At 34.7% G+C, this 25,869-nt stretch overlaps 1 protein-coding gene across 1 annotated transcript in view; it reads left to right on the plus strand.

Moving 5' to 3' along the window:
* Positions 1-18,838, plus strand: part of LOC133180670 (MAM and LDL-receptor class A domain-containing protein 2-like) — a 35,042-nt gene extending 16,204 nt beyond the window's left edge. Inside the window, exons 13-30 of the mRNA XM_061315137.1 lie at positions 1,722-1,840; positions 2,852-2,994; positions 3,358-3,462; positions 3,665-3,753; positions 4,181-4,316; positions 4,416-4,591; positions 5,173-5,254; positions 5,489-5,827; positions 15,157-15,275; positions 15,374-15,503; positions 15,849-16,030; positions 16,481-16,562; positions 16,654-16,761; positions 16,998-17,089; positions 17,306-17,426; positions 17,763-17,938; positions 18,399-18,477; positions 18,828-18,838. Of these exons, the coding sequence (XP_061171121.1) occupies positions 1,722-1,840; positions 2,852-2,994; positions 3,358-3,462; positions 3,665-3,753; positions 4,181-4,316; positions 4,416-4,591; positions 5,173-5,254; positions 5,489-5,827; positions 15,157-15,275; positions 15,374-15,503; positions 15,849-16,030; positions 16,481-16,562; positions 16,654-16,761; positions 16,998-17,089; positions 17,306-17,426; positions 17,763-17,938; positions 18,399-18,477; positions 18,828-18,838 (2,289 nt within the window). The remainder of the gene's footprint in view (positions 1-1,721; positions 1,841-2,851; positions 2,995-3,357; positions 3,463-3,664; positions 3,754-4,180; positions 4,317-4,415; positions 4,592-5,172; positions 5,255-5,488; positions 5,828-15,156; positions 15,276-15,373; positions 15,504-15,848; positions 16,031-16,480; positions 16,563-16,653; positions 16,762-16,997; positions 17,090-17,305; positions 17,427-17,762; positions 17,939-18,398; positions 18,478-18,827) is intronic.
* The last annotated feature ends 7,031 nt before the right edge of the window (positions 18,839-25,869 follow it).

Here is a 25,869-nt window from a genome sequence, read left to right on the forward strand (position 1 = left end):
TACAATCTGGGCAGGAGGTGTATCTGGATCTTCAAGGTAAGCCTAGGTACACCATACTATACAATCTGGGCAGGAGGTTTATCTGGGTCTTCAAGGTAAGCCTAGTTACACCATACTTTACAATCTGGGGAGGTGGTGTATCTGGGTCGTCAAGGTAAGCCTAGTTACACCATACTATACAATCTGGGGAGGCGGTGTATCTGGGTCGTCAAGGTAAGCCTAGTTACACCATACTATACAATCTGGGGAGGCGGTGTATCTGGGTCTTCAAGGTAAGCCTAGTTACACCATACTATACAATCTGGGCAGGAGGTGTATCTGGGTCGTCAAGGTAAGCCTAGTTACACCATACTATACAATCTGGGCAGGAGTTGTATCTGGGTCGACAACATAAGCCTAGTTACATCATACTATACAATCTGGGGAGGCGGTGCATCTGGGTCGTCAAGGTAAACCTAGTTACACCATACTATACAATCTGGGGAGGCGGTGTATCCGGGTCGACAAGGTAAGCCTAGTAAAACCATACTATACAATCTGGGGAGGCGGTGTATCTGGGTCGTCAAGGTAAGCCCAGTTACACCATACTATACAATCTGGGCAGGAGGTGTATCTGGGTCTTCAAGGTAAGCCTAGTTACACCATACTATACAATCTGGGGAGGAGGTGTATCTGGGTCGTCAAGGTAAGCCTAGTTACACCATACTATACAATCTGGGCAGGAGGTGTATCTGGGTCTTCAAGGTAAGCCTAGTTACACCATACTATACAATCTGGGGAGGCGGTGTATCTGGGTCTTCAAGGTAAGCCTAGTTACACCATACTATACAATCTGGGGAGGCGGTGTATCTGGGTCGTCAAGGTAAGCCTAGTTACACCATACTATACAATCTGGGGAGGCGGTGTATCTGGGTCGTCAAGGTAAGCCTAGTAACACCATACTATACAATCTGGGGAGGCAGTGTATCTGGGTCGACAAGGTAAGCCTAGTTACACCATACTATACAATCTGGGCAGGAGGTGCATCTTTTTGTCGTCAAGGTAAGCCTAGTTACACGATACTATACAATCTGGGGAGGCGGTGTATCTGGGTCGACAAGGTAAGCCTAGTAACACCATACTATACAATCTGGGGAGGCGGTGTATCTGGGTCGTCAAGGTAAGCCTAGTTACACCGTACTATACAATCTGGGCAGGAGGTGTATCTGGGTCTTCAAGGTAAGCCTAGTTACACCATACTATACAATCTGGGGAGGCGGTGTATCTGGGTCGTCAAGGTAAGCCTAGTTACACCATACTATACAATCTGGGCAGGAGGTGTATCTGGATCTTCAAGGTAAGCCTAGTTACACCATACTATACAATCTGGGCAGGAGGTGCATCTGGGTCGTCAAGGTAAGCCTAGTTACACCATACTATACAATCTGGGGAGGTGGTGTATCTGGGTCGTCAAGGTAAGCCTAGTATCGAAGGAAGGTCAAGATCTATATATCTTTGATTTTAAACAGATGACACAGTCTGTTTTATTGTCGGAAGTCAGTTATTTGTCTAGGTTTTCAATATCACCTTTTTGTGACTTTCTCCGACTTCTCTTTATTATTGGTAGACTGCATTTTTTTCTATCTTACTGACCCAGCCCCCTTTCATTCAATTGACCCAGACCTTCAGTATTTGAAATTGTTTTAAGTTCAACATTATATTTACATGATATTTATATTTAGGGTCCAACAGAAAACCATATAAAGATGTCTATAGATACGTTGGCACTGAATTACAACAACAACAATTGTTATCACTGGTTGGAGGTCCGCTATAATCTGGCGGGGCAGAGGGGTCCAAGGTCAGTATGGACCAATAGTCTGCTAAATAGTTAAAGATTTAGCCGAGGTCAATATTGACCAATAGTCTGCTAAATTGTTAACGATTTAGCCATGGTTAACATCAGCCATTGGACTTTTGCGAGAAGCACTGACTTTTACACTCGATGGGTTACTTTGACATTTAAACATGTTACATGTATGTACGTAGGTACGGAATGATAATAGATAAGAAAACATTACTAGTGGTCATAGGTATGGTTTTAGGGGCACTTACATGACTGACCAGTATGCAGTCAGCAAAAAAGATGATTGGAGGCAGAATAACATAACCTATAATACCTTATTGGTAAGGTGTAGTATTTCCTTTCAATCTCATTTTCTGAAGGAATCAAATAAGCAAGTAAAAATACTCTAGAAGGAAAACTTAGCAGGAGTTGGTCAAGGTTGGAAGGGAGGGGGTTTAAGATAGGGTGTTTCTCGTTCACCTCCCTAGACAACGTAATATGTGCTTTGAAATGCCCCATTATTATCGCTTAATTAACTGCTAGGCTATAGATTTATATTGCAAAAGAGATTCCGTATATTGTCCCAGTGTAAAAGTAATTCGTTGATTGTAAAAGTCAGCGATTCTCGCAAAAGTGCGGTAGTCAGATAAATAATTAAACATTAAGCCGAGGTCAACATCGACCAATAGTGAGATAATTACATGTAATATGAGATTGCCAATGTCAAAATAATAACCATATGTCACCTCAAAAGTAAAAGATAAAGCCGAGGTCAATATTGACCAATATTCAACTAAACACATGTAATATGATTAAGCAGAGGTCAAAATATCGACGAATAGTCAGCTTAATAAAGATTTAGCCGAGGTCAATATCGACCAATACCCAGCTTATTAGATAAAGATTAAGGTGAGACCAATATCAATAGTCAGTTAAATAGTTTCAGATTAAGCTTACATCGACCACAAGTCATCTTGGTGTTAAAATAAAAATTTATGATGTTTTTGTTCGTTTTATGTATTAAAGATTATGTGGATACAGAAGCAATGAAGCTTACGTGACGACAGACGACGAAATCAAAAGTCAAATGATCATCAAATTTGACAGTCTGACGACGAACCGGGCAGCATTAGCGGGATTCTCCATCCGAGTCCAGAGCCTCAACTCAGGTAAAAAAACAGCGCAAATTATCAACTCAAATGTAACAAAACCAGCGCAAACTATCAACTCAGGTAAAAAGCAGCGCAAACTATCAACTCAATTGTATCAAAACCGGCGCAAACTACCGGTATTAACTCAGGCATAAAAAACTCATCACAAATTATCAACTCAGGTATAACAAAACCAGTGCAAACTATCAATTCATCATTACATATTTATTGCAACAAAGTTATATACACTTGTAAATAAACTGAAACTTAATTTCTTCTGAGATGCCTAGATATAATAGATCTATATGAAAGGAGACCCCAGTATTTTGCAGCATTTTTTGTATACGGTTGTTTCTGAATTTTAACTGAACAACTTAATAGGTTGTCTGAATAATCACTGTATGTTTGGAACCTGCCGGATCTCGGACGGAGTTTGTGTCTGTAATACCGGATTTTCCGGATCCAGATGTGACCAGATAGCGGACAGTAAGTTTATCAGAACTAATGGTTCACTAAGTGCTAAATGGATGTATGATTGACTGAAAAACCTAAAATTAATGTTAACCCATTGATCAAGTCTTGTTGACAAGATACTTATATAGGATTTTTTTTTGTCGCCTAAAACAATTCTCTCTGTAAATGTAACAATACTTAAAACTTTACTTTTAATTATTATTTTAATTAACAGATTTCAGCCTCACGGCAACTTTCGAGACCGGGGCTGGGTTACCCTTCCTACAAAACGAGGGGAACGCGTACGATTGGAGTCTAAGATCGGTAATGTGACCCCTTTTTACCGCATTATTCACTGCTTGTTTCATAATACTTCGTTGAATTTATGTTTTGTCATCATTAGTAGCTATGTTTACTCAGTACAAATTTGTGTCAATATTAGGAGTACTCAAGTATAAACATTTTTTTCATTTAAAAAAACATACATCACTGAAATGCATTTTATTTAATTAATTTAAAAACAATTTATAACATTATGTTAGTCATGCTTAGAAATTTTAAAAACAGATTGACGATGGATAATTTTAATGATTAAATAACGACTTATTATTTTAATGTTTAAGTAATGCCTTTTTATTTTAATGTTTAAGTAACGCCTTTTTATTTTAATGTTTAAGTAACGCCTTTTTATTTTAATGTTTAAGTAACGCCTTTTTATTTTAATGTTTAAGTAACGCCTTTTTATTTTAAGGGTTCTACACCGAGCAATAACACTGGTCCACCAGGGGCACAAGAGGGTACAACTTATATCTACCTAGAAACGTCTTCTCCACGCGCGCCGGGTGACACTGCTACTCTGACGTCATCAGCGGTCACATTTTCACTGGGTGAGTTCGTTTATTATTATTGATTTTTATCTCTTTCCTTTCTTAATATTTTTGTTTTCCAACTTTATCATTATTTTTTTTTTTCAATCGTACATTTAGCTATCTCCCGTTGCTTGAAGTTCTATTATTCTATGTACGGGGCAAATATGGGGACACTGAACGTTTATTATCAGAGCGGAACTGGAGTCCGAACCTTGGCCTGGTCACGCTCAGGTGATCAAGGAGACCAGTGGAATTATGCGGAGGTGGAAATTCCCAATGTCTCCAATGTTAGGGTGAGGAGTATTTCTGTGTGTATGTAACAATTTTTACATTCCATATATTTTGCTTAGAAATTGACGGCATTCAAAACACCATAACACGGACAGGGGGTCAAAAGGTTAAAGTATGCGTTTTATTTTGACATCACAAACGTTGAACGCCGTAGAAGTGCAACGTCATAAGCGAAAATCAAAATTCACGCTCACTTTGAAAAGAAGCTGATGGAATGGTTCTTCCATTAATTGTAATTTACCCGAAGGATAATACAGGGATTTTGAAATAAAAATCACATTTGCAGTCAAGGCAAGAAGTTAAAAATGTAAATATAAGCATTAAATCATTATTTTTTGAAAGATATAGTCTCATAATTGCAACGGTGTGTGCAAACAAATTTTCACAACGTGCTAACGCGCGTTACTCAATTAAACACACTGTTGCAGTTATGAGAATATATATTTCAAAATAATGATTCAATGCTTAAGTAACATTAATTTACTTTTAATATACATATATTTAATGCATTCGTACCTGCAAAACATCTTAACTTGTATAAATTTATTTTTCAATAATTTAATTTTTTTTTCATTATCCTCAGGTGTCCTTTGACGGAGTACGAGGGAACGGCCATCTCAGTGACATAGCTCTGGATAACGTTCAACTGATTAGTGCTACTTGTGGTATATATCTATATAATATCTAATCCATGTTTATCAATACTTGAAATCAAAGAAATCACATTTTTTTAATGATTATACCGTATTCTTCGCCAGCAATAGGCATAAATTTGAATAGATTGAAGCCCTCTCCTCCCGAATTCTGAACAACAAACCGTTTATTTTGATAGTTTGATTACTGATTAGACTGATAACTAAGTGCGGCTGAAAATTCTAAAAGACTTGTTCATTTTAAAGCATCATTAGCAACGACCACAACTACGCCCACAACAACAACCACGCCTACAACGACAACCACGCCTACAACGACAACCACGCCCACAACTACGACAACACCCACCACTACGACCACGCCTACAACTACAACCACGCCAACAACTACAACCACGCCAACAACAACCACGCCCACCACTACGACCACGCCTACAACGACAACCACGCCCACAACTACAACAACGCCAACTACTACAACCACACCCACTACTACGACCACGCCCACCACCACGACCACGCCCACCAGTACTTCAACATCCACCACAACTACACCAACAACTACTTTTCCAACAGCTACTGTTGGTAAATACTGTAGTCTTCTCTTCTTGCGAGGGTGTTGCAACACAGAATACAAAATGATTATTAAGGTCTTCCAAGTTTCTTCGGAAGACCTTATTGTTTTTCTTCTGTTTTTCATTATTTTTAAGGTCTTCTGTATTCAACGGAAGACCTTCTTGTTATTCTGTTGTTTCTTTTTCACTTTAATAAAGGTTTTCAGACTTGCTTCGGAAGACCTTATTGTTCTCCATCTGTTTGCTATTATGAATATTATTTTTATTATCATAATTATTCTTATTTCATAGTACGGCCGATATCTCAGCTGAGAGTGTACGGATTTCAAAGATTTTTATAGGGAAGATGCATCATGAAATTTATCAACAGATGTTTTTTTTTTTTTTTTTTTTTTCAAATTTCACTTCTGTTTGGGATCTTTGGGGAAAGAGCAAGGGCCACTTGGGGCTTTTTTTGGCCCTGTAAATTTCTGAAAAATTAAAACTGTATAGTTTTAGTCGACAAGGCAATAAATATTACTTGAACACTTGGTGACTGAATTTCTACTAAAAATGACATAATTTTCTTGATAGTCAGTGCATTATGACGTCATGAATTGCGTCATTATTCACATATCCCGAATATTTCTTCAAAAATGGCCAAAATATGATGCTATTTTTCAATATTTCGTATACACCACAACTTCCGATCCAAAATGTGCAAATATATTACGAAAGAACTGCTTATTAAGATTATAAAATATATTTTAATTTTTGGGTCGAGGGGTGTGCTCATATTTTAATTCTTTGTTGAAGGTTCTCAAATTCACCTGTTTTCTGCAAAATTCAAGAACATTGAAATTTCACACAACCTGTTTTCGAGTACCTGGACTCTTTAGAGGAGACTTTTATATACAAACTGAAAGCGCAAAGTCTCTACTTTATATTGATGTTGAGAAAGGGACATAGTGTGTTAGTGGATAAATTGGTTTACAATGTATCTACAGGGCCATTTTATGCATAAAGTGAACCTAGCTCTTTGTATTTTTTAAATGGAATTTTGTCACATAATTTTTCGAGAACGGCTTAAGATATGAAAGTGAAACTCGCATATATGATAGGGCATCACATGGAGATGTGTTGATTGACCTTCCAATTTCATCATTCTTACTTCCGGTCGCAAAAGGAAGGGATTGAAAAAAGTTCAATTTTTCAACTTTTTTGTTTTTCAATATTTTTATTTAGGATTTATATGGTTTATATAGTGTCTTGTAAGAATTGTAAATATGTTTTCAATATCTATATGCGTATGTATTGCAAAGATATGACCGATCCAAACTTTGTCACGCTGTCAGGGGTTCGAATCCCGATGGGGGCAGTAATTTTGTTTCTTTGTTTCTCTCTTTTTTCAGCATCAAATGACTTTTCTCTCTTTTAAAACATGTATGAAAGTTTTTAAGGATTTTCAAAAGCTTTTTTATTAGAGTTTCTGTAGAAAACCTTTTTATAATCATGACTGTGGTACATGAACGTTAACGAAAAAAAATTCAGTAATGTATTTAATGGGATGACGTAACAAATCATTCTTGAGAAAAGTCGATCGGAAGACCACTTGTTACTCTAGCAACAAGATCGCATCTGCTTTATGTTTATTACTTGAAAGACAAAATTCTGAAGATTTCTTTTTTACGGTTCAATGTTTATTATTTATTAAGGTCTTCCGTTTCCAACGGAAGACCTTCTACTGATTCTGATGGTTAAGATTATTATTCTTTTTTTTTTTCTTCTTTTTCCTAGACGCCAACTTTGAGACCTCATATCTCGCTCATTTCTCAACGGATTTTGCTCAAATTTGCAGAGTTTATAGACGTTACAAAACTCTATCAGAATGCTGTCAAACAGTTCAAAAAGTCACTTCCGCTTTTGAGTTATTGCCCTTTAAATGAAAATTTATTAGGCTTCATTTCCAGACAAAGGCTCTGAGACTACAAAAGCTGGAGCAGAAATTCTACCAAATTAAGATAATAGAAGGATTGAAGTTGTGCACATCGGTTTTTGTTTTTCGATTTCTGTATTCAAAATGGCGCTAATTAGGGGTCAAAATTTAGAACGCCTAAAAGAGCGAAAATTTAGACATATTTTCCTTTGTATCTTTAAAACTAAAAATATGTTGATAAGACATGTAGAACAAAAGTTGTGCACAATTTCAAGGCCTTTTATTTGACACCACTAAAATGGGGCTGGCCCCTCAAATTAGGGATCTGGAGCCCTTTAAAGTTTTTGCTTTATAACTCAAAAACGGTAAATATTTCGAAATGGCTGTCGTTAAAAAACTTGTTCTTTAACATCTTATTGATTTCATGAAAATGTTATTTTGTTCGAATCTTGTGTTTTAAATGCGCCAGAAGCTTGACCCATTTACAGGTAACTGTTTTCATTCAGCAAGTAAACGAGAGCTCTTCATGCGTGTAACTAAAATAAACTTACTATAAATAATAAATCTGGCTACATTAGATGCTAATATTCTTTAGAATAAGGTTCTTGAAGTGTTTTGTGCTTTATTTCCAAGTTATTTTTTGACAACTTTTCGTTTTATTTCATTTTTTTCAAAGTCGAATAAACCAGTCTACTAAAAAAAGGGGAAAAAAGATAACCTTTTCTTCTTATCATATAAAAACAAACAATATACTGAGAAAATAAAACATAACTTTGAAGCATAGACTATTTACAGCCATTAAGTGTGCGCCTTTTACATTCACCTTGTGTGTTTGCAATTATGTAACACCTCCCTCGATAGCGCGTAGCAAAGGAGGTCACCGGGGATCGATCGGCGTGTGTGATCCAGCGACCTAGTCATACAAAAAACAAATCATAGAATGGCCATTCCAAATTCATTTTGTAAACTAAGTCATGAGTGGATAAATATGTTGAATTTTTCAGATTATTTCATAATATCTTTGATAAAATCGCTAATGTATTTTATTTAATATTTTATTCGCTGAATTCGAGAAAGTTGCATAGTTATTTTTATAAACAATTTATTTCTCGATATCGAGTTAATTGTCTGTTTTATTCATAATAAAATTCAAAATATGTAACCTTGATTAATTCCTACTAGTAATGGAACTTTTGAAACTTAAATGTACATGTATGTAATCTAATATACGTTCTTTTGTCGACGCCCTTAAAATGTACAACTGTATATATACAAAGCGCCCCAAATATATGCATATCGAGCGTATGGAAATACAAAATCCCACATTCACACGCGCCTCCAAAATATGTAGAATGAGACATACATGTGTAACTGTATTTGAATATTACAAATTTATTAGACACCTAACCTTGGACAAATTATTTTTTTCTACTAAACTTGTTATTGTATGCGAACAAAATGAAAAACGTAATTATTTATAGGTTCCCATTATTTTTTCTGAAAATCAGAACACATTTATCAGCTCTCTTAAGGTTTTACGGATACATACAATGTACACGCATGCAAGTACAGAACATGCACGTTTTATAAGTGCATATGCAAGAGCGCCCCAAATATATGCATATCGAGCGTTTGAAATTCAGAAAAATTCTAAATCCCAAGTCTTTTTTTCCCATTATCTTTGCAATAAAATATCAGTTAAACTGAAATGATTTTATTGATTTACAGCATATATTAAAGTCAATTATAGGTCCGCTGAGTTGATCATGAGTTGTTTTCATAACGGGTAGTCCTTCTGGCCAGTCATCGTCACGGTTTGTAACATCGTAATTACACAGGTAAATACTAAGATGTTCCATAAGAAATGAATTACCGGGAGATGTCTCGTTTTCTCTGATCATATATTAATTGACAGCGTTTATGAACAGCTGTTAAATCACAGGCCTTTGTAAACCGGTAAATCACAAAAAAGAAAAATCCGAGACAAAAAACAGAAAATATAAATGTCTCTGGAAATAACATTGCCTTTAGATAACTAAAATAAATTAAAGTCCGCCGATTTTTGAATTAATCTGAACATTCATTGATGTGTACCTGTACAAGCAGTGTGTATATTTTTATGAAGCCTTCGTCCAAACGAACAATATCATAAATCTTGAATGAATTAACTAACCCCTCAGTACACACACATTCGCCTACACCTGAAATCTAATCAAAATCAGATCTTTTTTACGACCCGAAATTCTGATAGTCGCTGTATTTCTAATCTGATTGACTATACATGTACAGTACATGCAACGCGGATCCCGTATTTCCTGCGCCCCGTCGCGGTATAAACACAACGCTGGATTTGGCCAGGTGAGACTGGTAAACCGCGTTCCCTCCGCGGGAAATTCATCACCTACCTGTCCCCGCCGCGGTTAAATCATCGATCAACTAGTATCGTAAACAAACGGGAGTTATCTCCCCGAACAGGAATTTTGCGAAATTCCCTCTTTAAAAAAAAAAACAAAATAAAATCCCGCAGTGTATGTATATTTATGAAAGTATTTTCTTGTATTTCGAAAAAGGTGAAAATAATGAATGAACCCCCCAAAAAATGTAAAGCAGAATATATTTAATCGTTTTTTTTTTTTAATTTTATTTATTATTATTAATTTTGTTAAGTTATATATCAATACTAAAGCGACATCTTTTTTTAAATAGTATCAAGAAAACTATTTATAAGCTGAGTCATTTGAGAGTTTAACGTGACAAATTTTAATGTCGGAAATATAAGTTCTAATAACTTCTCTTTTCAAATTATATGCGAACTGCAATGTTACATACACGTGCTAAACAATAGTCAGTGCGAGTTCCGATTAACAGTTTTTAGCATTCCTATGAGGAAGAAAATATATCTATATACTGTTCATGTTTTTTTTTTTACCAAATTTAGAAAAATATAATTCATTTAAATAATTTCACTTAACTGTATTAATGTGCAAGCATTTCCCTGAAATTGTCGAATGACCGGAAAGCTGTAATATTCGATGGTGAGCGTTTGCATTGAGTAGGCGGGCGCGTGAACGTTATAAAAGATATCAATAAAATATAACAATTTTTTCCCTCGATATTTACTTCTTTTGTAAACAGTGGTTTGTTTTTAATTTAAACATTTCTCCAATTACAGAAGATGGAATGTGCATGGTGATGAACTTCACAAAACAATTAAAACGGGGGGGGGGGGGGGGTATATCACTAAAACTTATTATTCTCAATAATACTCAAGAAAAAAAATCAATGCCAAGTTTACTTGAATATATTCTGTTTCTTTGTGTATTAAGTATTAGTCGCGATCATTTCCTGTGTATAGGGATTAGCAGAGCAAGAGCAGGAAACGGCATGCCCTAGGGGTTTCACACCTGTCCTAGAGTACCTGTGGTAAATTTCTCTGCATGTGCAAGGCGTTGTCTAGCCATACAACACACCAGTCCCTTCAACGTTTCATTATTTCATTATTTCTTCATTTTCAAATGTAACTACAACAGGGATGGGGTAATTGAAAAAAGTAATTGTAATTGACTGTAATTAATTACATTTTTTGAAGTAATTGGAAGTAATTTGTAATTGAACATTTTTTCAATTACTTGTAATTGTAATTTAATTAATTACACTGAAAAAATACCACGTAATTTCAATTACTTTTTCAATTACATTCAATTACTTTATATAATACACATTCATGATATATTCATGATATATCGTCACCACTACCTCCCCATTTTACTGGTTTTTATTTTATTGTTAAACATATCCTCAATCCTTCATTTATACAAAATCTTAGGTTAATGCTTACAAAATAATTAAATGATTGGCTTGATAATAATAAACTAGTTTATTTCTAATCATTATGTAAATTTTGAATTTTTTTTATCTATGATTATAAATGAATTTTGAACCACCTATCTTAGGTCTATTCAGCTATGAAACACACATTTATTATATTTCAATCTTTGTTGTTTGATCAATAATAAAGAAAAAGAAGGTGTGTGTCATTAATTAAGTTCTCTCTTGTTGGGAAGAGATAATTGCCCTCCAGATCACAGCTTTAAATTGCAATCAAAACAAATCAACTCCTCTAAAGAGATATTCATTCCATGATTTAGAAGACAAAGCCAATGAAGATAATTATTTCAATTTAAAATGCTCCGCTAGCTTTAGAAAAAAAAAGCTTTCAATTTGATAATTATTTTAACATCTAAACAGATTTTTATGAATGAATTTTCTATCTGTACAATTCTGATTTATGAAGTAAAATTGTTCAACATAAATAGCAATTTAGGATGTTCAGGTTACCTTCAAAGGAAATATTTAATTTGAGGGGTTACAGTTGCGATTCATTTCACTCTATTAAAATACACACTTTTAATCAAATATCATAAGCCATGCAATTTGTGTACATGTAGGTTTTGTGTGGGGGAAACTGCATCATGCAAACTGGGATAGTTCTTTAAGGAGATTCTTATTGTTTTGTAAATAAATGTTATAAAATTTAATTAAACCAACAACGATACACAATGCCTATATATAGCATATTATTTCTTGTACTGTTTGTGCAGAGGCTGAGCTTATATACAAATAAATGATGTTCTGTATATTCATTGACAAGGATTATAAAAATTTTCAAAAAATTAAAAATGTAATTTGTAATTTAATTAATTACTTTTGCAAAGTAATTGTAATTTAATTAATTACATGTCTTAGAAAGCCTGTAATTTAATTGTAATTTAATTGAAGAAAAAGTCAAAGTAATTGTAATTTAATTAATTACTTTTTAAAGTAATTGACCCCATCCCTGAACTACAACCATGAAAGTTACGCGAGTCAATATATACTTTTTTTCTTTACCCTGAGTGTATGTTAAAAGGAAAAAGATCAATCATACTTTTAAAACAAATTAATAGAGTTTAAATGAAATAAAATAGATCAAATCAAATTATGTTTTATTACTTTTTTTTAAATGCCGACGGACTTGGTATTTATGTTTCTGTTCAATATATATGTACATGTACATGTGCATATATTATGCAAGTAGAATGTAAAATAAAAAAAAAACGTACAGGATGTTACGGCACGTGCAACGTTTTTCCTTCGGTCAGTTTATTGATTTATCGAGTCCATCGATTAAAACAAAATATTCATGATAGAATTTCAATGAAATGAATTGCTTCTGGATTATTTTTTTCAAGTTTCAATATGTCGTTTCTGTGAACAGATAATATACTGTAGCCGATTTATCAGTTTATTGTCCAGTTGTGGACTTTGACTAATTCTACGATCAAGTTTCTGAAAAACACCGAAATAGTGACAGCTACAGACACTATTTAAGGTCTTCCGTATAAATAGCACGATTAAAGACAAAAAATATCTACCGAAACAAGATCATCGTCGCAAGCCACGGGTTTTGTGTCCATTCTATTTCCACAAACCCGTGGCTGCCTCCTACCAAATTCTCTCGTTCTCGCGACTGAATCATTGAATATTTATTAAGTGACGCCAGATTTACCCTGACCAATGAAATCACTCTGTAGCAATTTTTGGTACGCTTAAATGGCGGTGCCCATAATGAAATCATGTTTGCAAAGCGTGGCAGATTTATTGAAAAAAAAATACGATAGATCCTGAAGAACAGATGTGAGTAACGTATATTCTAAAATACTTACAAGGTTTTACATTAAAATACAGGGTTTCGAATGTAGACGTTGTGTGAGAACGCTGAATAGCGTTACTCGTTAAGAAAGGAAATTCGAACCGAAGTTGATGTACAGCTCGTGGTTATGGTTACATCCAAATACAAGATAGACTGATCATTTTCATTGGTTCTGACTTGAAGCGTCAGATGTTATTCCATTGGTTGAATGTATGTTATTAATATTCATGAGAACGAGAGAAATTTGAAGGAGGCAGCCACGGGTTTGTGGAAATAGAATGGACACAAAACCCGTGGCTTGCGACGATGAAACAAGATATAATAACATATTTTGGTGACATGTGGTAGGTACATGTATATGATATTTTAGGCCTGATATCCAAGAGGGGTCCAGTGTTAACAAATGGAAGTGACTTACCTTCTCTATTTCATAATACCGCGGGTATGGTTTTTGTAATAAAACGTTAATTCTACGTTATTTTTATGGATTTTTCATATGGAGTACATTGTAAATGTGTACTAGAAGATTAATTTATGGAAAAAGACGAATAAAAATATTCTTGGACCCCGGGGTGTATATTGGGGGGGGGGGGTCCTGTCCACAAGCACCTGTGCAGCATTCAAGCTTAAAAGACCATTCAAACAATACAAATCAGGAACAGTGCAAATCTTTTGAAATCAGAGGTAGAATCAAGTGCCATGGATCTGTCATGCTGTAAATTTTGAACTTACCGGTTGTCAGTATTTACTGCCACCCGGTAAATTCAAAATTTATAGCATGAGAGATCCTTTTCACGCTAGCACTTACCCCGACACGAGACCTTATACGGTCTCATCCAAAGGACCGATCTCCACGTTTTACAATTATCCAAACGGAGCATAAAACATTCTCAATGAATTTTTTAATCATTATGTTGAACCTAACAAATTATTCCGACTCGCTGCATGATCTGAAAAAACATGGCTGAACTTATCCATTCAGAAACTCACAGACTGGGATTGCTTTTAACCAGTGAGTGTTTTGGCCTTGATGCAAGGTCATTTGGTCGAGTCAAGGTCACTGACAGAGAAACTGTAATTTCGCTACCGTATTTGTATTAGTGAAACATAGCTGGTATCATGCAGAGTGTGACATGGCCTTGACTCAAGTTCAAGTCACTAAGGATAAGATGTTTTGACTGTATGTATGGACTAAAAGAACATGACGTGTCACTGTGAACTTTTCAAGTCGGTAACACACAGATTGGGTTTTATGACGAGAGTGTGTCATGGTTTGACACAAGGCATTTGGAATGTTCAAGGTCACGTACATTCCTTTACAGTTTTTCCTAGCGAAATATTGTAAGTTGCTTCCCCTTACAAGATTGCTTACATGTATAACTTTAGAATGTGGCATGACCTTGACTCAAGGTCACTTCTTCCTTCCGCAGCTCCAACGGAAGACCTATTCGTTGCTTTGCAACGAGCTCGCTCTAGTTATTTATTATTATTGTTTATTATTTGACTTTCTACTGATGATCGTTATATGTACTTGATATTAGTCATATTAAAAAATAACATGAATGAGAAAAATCATCAAATCAATAAAAAATACAAATTATGAAACAACATTCAGTTTATTGTTTAAAGGTAGTTTATTCTATGAATCATTTATTACACGTATTAAAGGAAGCAACGATACACCAAAAGTTTTTTTTTTATAAAACTGTTTGCTAAATTTGTTTCCCTTTAGCTACGTGTAACTTTGAGGAAGGTACCAGTTGCACATTACGTAATCTGATTCCTCCACCCCTTGGTCTACAGGCCCCGGATCTGTTCAGGGACAATTTTGATTGGGTGCTGACAGGAACAGTGAGTTTAGAAGATATTCAAATTTGACATCCTCTATTAATGGGTTATCTATCAGTTCATTATACAATGTAGTAATTCTGATGTCATACTTTTAAAAGGGAGCCACGCCCTCCAGAAACACAGGTCCGTCCTCGGCGTCTGAGGGTACCCGTTATGCGTATATAGAGGCATCTAACCCCAGGGTCGCTGGAGATAGGGCGGTGCTTAGAACATCAAGTAACTTCCAAAGTAGGTCAACAAACACCAATGCTCTTTTTAATTTACAAGCCATGACTTCAATTGCGCAACTCCTCTCTTTTTATACGCTAAGTATTTATAATAAAAATGTATTATTTTGTACTGTGAAATGTATTTTTTTTTAAAAAAAGGAATACTCAAGTAAAATGTCAGTAATTGGTACCTGGCTTAAATTATTTCCTTTCAATTTACAGAACTAAAAAACAATGTGCATTTAATATGTTCTTATTTGTTATCTTTACACTAATTCTGTATAAATAAGATAAAATTAATGAAAAGGATAAGAAGTTAGATTATTGCTGTTGTATATATTTCAATCTACACATGTAATTATAGACAATCCCCAGTGTCTTACATTTGACTACCATATGTTTGGATCCTCCCACGGAATGGGGGATCTAAAAATCTACTCCAGCAACATAAACAACGACATCACGTTACTATGGTCACGCGAGGGTAACCAAGGAAACCAGTGGTTTTCTGCCTCTGTTGACGTTCCAGCAGCTACGGGACTTGTGGTAAGTGTATTTAAGTATTGTGTATTGTGCCTTTGTTATAGCGGGCTTTTGATGTAGATGTATAATACAAAACTCATTCTGATGTAAATCGATTGGGAATGCATGGCCGACTTATGTACTTTATACATCATTGTTTTTTAACGAGAGGAAAAAAAACGCAAAACACAATGTTGTTAATTTTAAACTTATAGACTAGTGAGTTTGAATTCTTAATGCTCATCCTATGCAGGAGTTCAAAGATTCCAAATGACCTACTGTATATGGTAACTTGAAATATATATTTTAACACGTGCAGAAACTTTCTGTTAATAGGAAAGAAAAGAATCGCTTCTGTTTAGATTTTTTTCTCTTTAAATATTATGACCGTTAAGCTAAAAATAATCAACCCTATAGGAATCTGTTTTGAACATGAAATAAATTAAAATTTTGTGTAATCTCTTCCCATTGCAGATCTTTTTCGAGGCAACTCGGGGTGGCTCTTACAAGAGCGACATCGCCATTGATGACGTGCGCATTACCCAGGGTTCCTGTGGTGAGTTAAAGAAATTCAAATACTTCTAGTATAATACCCATCTTGAACACAAGGGTGTTAAAGAGATCCATAATTCATTATGTTCCATTAGGCTGTAGCACAAATCCATGTAAAAATGGTGGACAATGTACACAGACCAACACAGGATTCACATGTCAATGCACTAGCGGATTCGGTGGAAACACTTGTGACGTCATAGGTAGGTCTATTTCAAAAGCATTCATTCCATAGTTTAACATATTTTTATTACTATTCTTAGTTTAACATGATACATATCTTCAGTAGTAGAGATTGGTATTACATGTATATTTTCATACATCGGTGCCTTCGTAGCAAGGAATCATGGTTTTTTAATGCACAGTTTGTACAGTTCTAGTTCAGATAAAATAAGTTCAATTTTGATACATGTATAAACAAGACGTTTTTTCCCTTAAGTCGGACCAGTTACGTGTGACTTCAATACCGGGACTACCTGTAGCTTCCTGTCTCAGTCCACAAATGATGGAGACGATTGGAGATTCGGGACGGTAAGTACAGGAAAATGGTTTTTAAGTTCGTTATTGATTACACATAGATCAGAGGCTTGATGTGAAAATGTACGGTGAGGAACTATATGTATGTCCATTTCCTTCAAGCAATAAACTTTATTCAGACTTCTACATGTATTTGTTAAAAGTTTTGTCCAGAAGTGCATTCAGAAATTTGAAAGTCAGGGTATCATAATACATATGTTGTCTCCTCAGCGAACGCCTAGCTACAAGACTGGACCACAGTCTCCCATAGATGGCATTTTCGCCTACACAGAGGCCTCCTTCCGGTTCTGGGGCACCACTTACATACTTACTACTTCCGGGTCACAGCTACGTAAGTTTATAGTTATCATAAAAATAAGTGTTTCATTTATATAATGATGTAAACATATCTTTTTGTTTTATTAGTACGTCCCATGTAGGAGCTGTATCGCTGTATAATTTACCTTACTAATTGATGGTTGTTTAATTTTACGGAATAATTTGTCCATTTCTAACTAAAAATTACTAATATGTTTAACGTTTGATTGGAGCATTGGATTCATGAGCAGATAAAAATAATGTATACATTATTATCGTTTTTTTTTTGTTTTTTGTTTTTTTGTTTGTTTGTTTTTTTTTGTTTTTTGATCTGGGTCTCCATCACTACTGATCTAAATTTTCTCTACAGAGGAGAGCGCCTGGTGTCTTACATTCCAGTACAACATGTACGGAAATAGAATGGGGACGTTTGAGGTCAACGCAGGGTCAGCCGGAAGTCTGACGAAGGTTTGGTCACGGTCCGGTAACCAGGGCCGGAGCTGGAAATCGGCAGCGATATCAATAAGTTCCGCTCCAAATCTTGTGGTATGTTGTTATAGGTTTTGCTGGATGTTGCTTTGTATCAGACAACAGGTATTTCATGTAGCTATACATGTATTAATTAACAGACCTGGGGTAATGGTAATGTGTAAAGGTAATGCATTGTAATCATTAAATATTTTCAATGTAGTGGGATGTAATGTGTAATGGATCCATCTTTCAATTACAAGTTAGTTTATTAATTGTGTTAAAAGCATTTGTTAAACATCTACATATTTGAGATATAAATGTAATGAACAGTATCTTTCTCAAAAGTATCTTAATTTAAAAACAATGCAAATTGTGGGCTGGTAAACACGAACCTGGAATCAGGAGCCATGAAAGAGTGATTATCCCCAGTCGACTGATCCATCCCGCCATGAGCCTATTGATTGTTATTCAGTAAACTGATATATTTCAGAGTGAAAGAGGGAAAATATGAATTCTGACACTTTATTTCCTATAGATAAACTTGGAGGTAATCCGAGGTTGGGGATATAGAAGTGATGTTGCTATTGACAACGTGCGTCTACAGACAGGAACATGTAAGTGTACACATCATCTATCTGTGTGTAGTCTGGTTATCCACCTGTCTCTCTTGAAATATGTATATCTCTGGTAATCCCTTCACGTACTTAAAAATCTATATATTTCTGTCTTCATAACCATGTTTTTCTGCTCATATTATTTTTTTTCTCCTTTATGTTTCTCTCCTCGCATGTCCAACTGTCTTCTCTTCTTCTTTGTCTGTCCTTAACCGTTTATCTGTTTTAAATATTTATATTTTCTTCCTATCTTCACTGATATATAACACACTTTTGAAGAATGTGTTTGAAGGTAATTTTTTTCAAACTGAAAAAAGCGCAAGTGAATGAATGTTTTTTTTTATTTGTAGGTCCCTCATGATTTATTGCAACAGCTAGGATTTTTTGAGCTGTGAGAAATTTCATTGACTTGTATTATCTTTAATTTCATTATTTTAATTCGAAATGAACTTACGAAATAGTTTTAGAATCAACATGGCTCTCCAACAATGTTTTAAGAACTCTTTTGTCAGTTGTTCAATTAAGGGACTATATTCGGTAAGAAACAATATTGCCCCCAAAATCAAACTTTGACTGAGTAATATACACTTATGTTTTAAAACAGGGGGATATCTGCAGACTTCAAATCACTGAATATTTTCATAAGCCATGATGCCAGATGTTAGATATAACGTCAAGTAAATGACGTTAATTCAGAATTTCCATGATTTATACAGAAAAAGGTGTATATTACGTCGATATTTTGATTAAAAGTCACCGAGCGCAGCTCCAACTCAATATTTTGATATAATGTGTAGAATGATAATATGAATGAAATAAGTATATATTGTTCTGGAGCAGGCCTGCACTCTATAAATTGTATGGTTAAAATTGAGCAAATTTTGTCCATTTTTTCCTCTTTCTGAAAATAATACAAAATCCGAATGGTTTGTGACGTCATAGAAACAAAAAATGCCAATAACCTACCTTGAAACTATGATATTTTTTGTTGATTTATATTTCTCAAACAATATATACAATTCAGCACATTTCAAGAAATTTTCAAAATAGGACTTTTGTGGGGGCAAAAATATGCATATACCGCATACAGTTCTTTGACGGATTATGATCATGATATACTGTTCATGATTGAGCATTTTTTATGGTGGGTACTCCTTTTGCTGGCCTTTTATAATGTATGCGATGCATACTAACCCAAGATTTAATTCAATGAATTAAGAGGTAGATGATTGAAAACAATGTATAATTTTGGAAGCTTTTACGATTATGATTAAGTTTTTGTTGTTTAAAGTACATTGTACATTTTAGCAATAAAATTCTGAATAATTAATAGGTACCATAAAAGAATCACTGAAATGTTAAGAGCTACCTTTACACAATAGATAACATAAATGTCATAAGGTGGAAAAATTCACTGTTACATGTTTTGTTTTTTAAAATTCTTCAATATAGTTTATTTATTACATTTTGATTTTTTTTTATCTACGATTAAAAAATAAAACAGTATATGTTGCATCAGTTGTATCTATTGACCGATTCAAATGCAAATGGCGACAGGTTACCCGCCGGTACGCCATATTGGAAGTGTCTCTGCTACCGTTTGCTTAAAATTTCCCGAAGCAGAAGAAATTCCCTATAATTCATCGTTGTTATGCGAGATAACTCGAACGCACTTATGGAGAGACAACTCCTGCCAGCCACCCTGCAAGCGGTACCAGATAGCCTTAATCTGATAAAAATCAGACACTCGTTGCTCCTTTTTAACGATATGTCGCTTACGAGGTCATAAGCGAGATATCGTTAAAAAAGAGCAACGAGGACCTGATTTTAATCAGATTGCAGATTACCTCAACCTATTTTTTAGCATTTCTTTTTTCTACTTTTTCAATTGATAACTAAAGTTTCTTTTTAAACTTTTTTTCTAAAAACAAAATAGATAAAACTGAAAAAAAGAAATTAAATTTTGAGTATAGAATTACTCTTTTTTTAATTAATTCTCATTGTATATTATTTTTGCAAATCTTTAAAGATAATTTTTCTCAAAAACATTACATGTATTTTATTTCATTGACAAATGATATTTAGGCAGTTGTGTTTTCTAATTTTTTCCAATTTATGAAAAAAAAGTTTTCAAAAGTCTGTAGAGAAACCTTGGAATTATCAGATACTAATTTTCAAAGAAAATAGATACAGATTGATAAAGCTGTAATTTAAATATATAGCAACATCGGTGCACAGTTTTTTTTTTTTTTTTTTTGGTTTGTCTAAATTGGATAGATAATCTTTTAAACCGTTTTTGTTTAACTGTCTTTCTGACAAAATAAAGAAATAAAAATAAGATTAAATTTAAAAAAATCAATTTTTTTTCACTAGTCAGAATAAAGATCTTCTGATGAAGAACAGCAAGGACAAGGTCAGTATGTTAAGCCTTGTCCCCGTGGGTCAATTGTTTTTTTTTTATTTTCTTTTCACTTCAATTAGTCCACAATATATTGAAGTGCATGTATAAACATGCATTTCTGGCACATGCAGTGGTTCTTGAGGAAAAAAATGTAAATGGCGCCACCAGATTCTCTTTTTTCCATTTTCTCACTTTATTTTTTTAACTCTTTACATAAGGGTATTTTGTGACAACTAATTAACGTACAGCCCTAAAAGTCTTTGGTTAATAGGTCAGTAACGAGGGTTCTCCATCCATGTTTGTCACTGGTGAGCATTTAACGTATGCCCCAATTTCTCTTCTGTCTTTTATTTCGGCCTCCACTGTCCGTTTATTTTTACGTACACTGATAGAAACGGCAAAAAATGTATTTGGTGATCTATGCATTCGTTGCCAATTACTTAACTGCTGTCATGAAAGAAGCGATGGTTTTCGTTTTCTTTAAAGTGGAGATGAGTAGGGAGACAAATATAAATTTTTCATATTGCTTCTCCCATTGAGTCATGTGTTCTGTCGAGACAGATTTGGAAAAAGTATTAAAATCTAATGTAGAAGAATTCCCTTTCAAATTCGTTTCTAAATGAGTAAATTGGACTTCAAATTCATCGGAAACTACAGAGGACTCTTATAGGAGCTTGTATTTGGCTCAGTTCCGAATTCTAATAACGGCATTGGTTCTACAGTGTAATCAATTGTGATTTCCAGGAAACTCGAGAGAAACAACTTTTCGCTTTTGTATCTCAGTGAAAGTGTATTATTTCCCTTCTTTTTTATGTGAATACTAATGCCCTCTTCACACGCATAGTTTGATTCGACTTATAAGCAAGTTACTGGGAATTAAATTTGAACTGCATTCACATGGAAAACGTATGCCCCGTTCAAAATTAAAGAGAGTTAAATTCAAATTAAACGTAAGTTACGATTTAGTTTTGAATCGCGTTCACTGCGAATTAGTTTAATTTGAATTAATTTACTTCGCATTAAATTACTTAAATGAGTGTAACAGGGGTATGGAATGACACAAACACAACACTCCTGTCAGGGTTCTTCAAAGATTTATTGCACAGTGGAGTTATTATATGTAGTATATGTGAAAGCCCTGTAAATATCATAAAACAATAATAAATATAATGTAAATAATTATCAAACACAATGTTCATTATTTTACATGAAGATAATTATTGAATTATCATCGTTTATATTTTCATCGTCATCAAAGGGAGATTACTCTTAAATATATAAATCTTTACATATTACTCCCATAATAGTCATAAAAATATTTAAGATTAAAACATATAAATCTAAATCTCGCCATTCTATGGGAATAGGCTTTCCCACAAATTGTTATACAAGTATCTACATGAATGGTGATCTGTAATTTAATACAATTTATTTAAAAATATTATCCCTTTAAAAATATATATCAATAGCTCACTTTGAACAATATCATCAAATATATATTTGATCATCATAAAAACATATAACCTGATTAACATCAAATTACTTCTGTTAAATACTTAATATTGATCTTATAATCAATAATAAATATACATCATAAAATAACTTTCTCTCAAATTCATTCATTCACTTTAGTAAGTGCAAATGGAAATAACTTTTGCATACTATAGGATGAACATTTAAAATATGAAATTAATATTAGTAACTTACCAGAAATGGAAATCTGTCCAAAGTCAAAAATGTCTTTTTTGAATATATATATGGTCTGGTCAAATCAACCACTGAACAAAGAATGCTCATAATAAAGCGGGAAAATTCCAACCCAGTCATAAAACCAATGGAATCAGATCTTTGAAATCAATAACCAATAAAAACCAAAATAACAATAACCACTTCCAAAACACCTGACCAATGCCCTTTGGTATATATATAAGTATGTACAGGTAAGGGAGAACTAAGGGGTGGATCTAGGTTTTGAATAACAGATTAAATAAAAGTTAAAATATATATTCTGGCAAGCTCTGTTACTTTATTTTTGCACAAATCCAACACTATTACAATCTCCCCCCGGTCGAGGAATGACGTCCACGTCATTCAAATGGGAAACTATAATCCTGAAATATAAAGCATAAAAATACGTAATATTCAATTAAAACATTACTTAGATGATACAGACACAAGATTTAACAAGGCTAACTGGCAAACACTGTAGTCAACACTCTCTAAAGTTCTTTGTTCCATCAAACTCTTGATAAAATTGGCTCTCTGTAACCATTCTGGCTGTGTCTGGCTCATCATCACAAAGTCCTTTGCCCAAGGTGGTTTACTTTTGTTTCTATTTGATCTCCTTGGTGCTGGTACTGGTACTTGGGTATCTTGTGTAGAAGGCTCCTGGTGAACAGTATCATCAGCATGTGAAGGCATATCATCATCAATATCATCGTCAACTTCATCATCAACATCATCATTATGCTCTTCATCCTCTTCAGCATGGTTCCCAGGCTCATCCTGGTGGAGAGCGTCCTCTCCTGAAGCCATAACCGACGCTTCCTCAGCCAAGGAATAGTCGTCACTATCTTGACTGGGGATGTCTTGATATGAATTTTCTTACTGCATTATAGGGTAACCTATGAAAGAAAATTCGCTATCTGAATCTGAATGGGTACCATCAGTAGAATTTGTTTCTTTTGATACTTCTCTTTTTGTTGCCTTCCTTCTACTTCTTGGCGGTTTTGATGGAGGAGGTGTATTCTTCTGTAATTTGGAACCTATTGGAAGCAATAAATTTCTATATAGAACTTTACATCTTCCTTCACTCGTCTAACTTTGCAAACAGGTATGTCTTTATTAGATTGAGCAACGACTACATAAGGCTCATCTTCCCACTTGTCAGCGGTTTTATGCTTTCCATCATACGATACAATTTTCACCAAAACTCTCCAACCTGTACAGTAGCCGCTCTTGCCCTTAAATTGTAGTTTTCCTTCTGCCTTTCTTGGGAATGCTTAATTGCTGTATTAGCTAGCTTATATGCATCTTGTAGTCGTTCTTTCAATATGTTGATGTATTTAGTATTGCATTTTTCTTCATCTGACTGCTAAGGAAATCCAAAGATGATATCAACCGGTAATTTAGGCTCTCTCCCAAACATTAAGTAAAATGGAGAGAATCCTGTTGAATCATTTGTTGTGGCATTGTATGCATGAACCAAGGAATTGATGTGACTTTTTCCAATCAGGCTTTTGGGAGTTTTCTAAAGTTCTCAGCATGGAAAGAAGAGTTCTGTTAAAGCGTTCTGTTATACCATTACCCATCGGATGGTAGGGGGTTGTTCTTGTTTTGGAAATTCCTAAAAGAGTACATAATTCTTTAATGATGTTGCTGCAGAAATTTGTTCCTTGATCCGAATGTAGTTTTTCTGGGATTCCGTAATGTAAAATGAAATGATTGAAGATAGCTTCCGCAGTTGTTTTGGCGGTCTGATTTCTAGTTGGTATTGCCACAGCGAAACGGGTAAAATGGTCTGTAATGACAAAGATGTTTTGTACTCCTCCCTTTGCTGGTCCTAATGTTAGGAAATCCATGCATACAAGTTCCAGTGGCTGGGATGTTTGGATGTTAACTAATTCAGCTCTCTGGTCATTTGTCTTGGTCTTTATACATCTTTCACAACAATCAATCCAATCGATGATATCTTTCTGCATCTTTGGCCAATAAAATCGTCGTCGCACTAATGAAATAGTCTTATCTCTGCCCAAATGTCCCATCTTATTGTGTAGGTGATGTAGTACAGTTGGAATGGTTGACATGGGAATGACAGATTGATGGATGATGCCATCTTCTGTTTTCACTTCTCTCATTAAGATGTTTCCTTTGACCTTGAATTTGGAAAAAATTCTGTAGAAAATCAAGTCATTTTCAGTGTTCAAAGAATCCCTATCTGGTCTGGTTCCTAATTCCACTTGGGTTTTCCAGAAAGAAACAGTAGGGTCTTTATCTTGAATAGCTGATATGTCCAAATGATCTGCTATTTCTAAACTTGGCTGCATAAGCTGGCAAATAGCATCATCTATGGCTAAAGTCTCTGCATATGGCTGTCCAATTTGGAATATAGGTTTAATAGAGTCGCTGTCGATGGTTTCTGTGTTGTCGAGTCTGGAAAGTCTATCCGCATCTGTGTTTGATTTTCCCGGTCTGTGTAAAATTTTGAAGTTGAAGGAGGCCAAAGCGAAATCCAACGATGTCCAGTAGAATCTAACTTAGCAGTACTAAGAACATAGGTAAGTGGGTTGTTGTCAGTGTAGACAGTAAATTCCTTTCCTAGTAGATAGTCGGAAAATTTTTCAGTAATCGCCCACTTCAATGCCAAAAATTCAAGCTTGTGAGTTGGATAGTTCTTCTCAGACTTGCTTAACCCTCTGCTTGCATAAGCACTGACTCTATCTTTTCCTTCCTGCTCTTGATATAATACTGCACCAAGACCTGTCTGGCAAGCATCCGTGTGTAACTTAAATGGTTTGGTGAAATCTGGATAACCTAGAACAGGTGGTGAAGTAAGCTTATCCTTAAGTAAAGTAAATGCATCCTGTTGTTCTTGTTCCCATTTCCATTTTGGGTCTGGTTTCTGCTTTCCTCAAGACTTCTTTCCGACAGCCATAATGTCAATTAATGGTCTGGCAATCTTGGCAAAATCCTGTATAAATTTACGGTAATAACCCGCAAAGCCTAAAAATTGCCTTACTTCCTCTGCATTTGTTGGAACTGGCCAGTTTTTGAATCTAGACAACTTGTCTGGGTCTGGCTCAACCCCATCTTCAGACACAATGTGTCCGACATATCTTACTTTCTTCTTGAAGAGTGAACACTTCTTGGGAGAAAGTTTAAGCCCATATTCTCTGATACGCTGGAATACTTGCTGCAATCTGTTAATATGTTCCCTGAAAGATTTTGAAAAAATAATTTAATCGTCTAAATATATAAAACAAATTTTAAGA

Source organism: Saccostrea echinata, unplaced genomic scaffold (genome assembly GCF_033153115.1).
Source record: "Saccostrea echinata isolate AGI-Se365-2 ecotype Australia unplaced genomic scaffold, CSIRO_AGI_Sech_v1 ptg000007l, whole genome shotgun sequence".
NCBI lineage: Eukaryota > Metazoa > Mollusca > Bivalvia > Ostreida > Ostreidae > Saccostrea > Saccostrea echinata.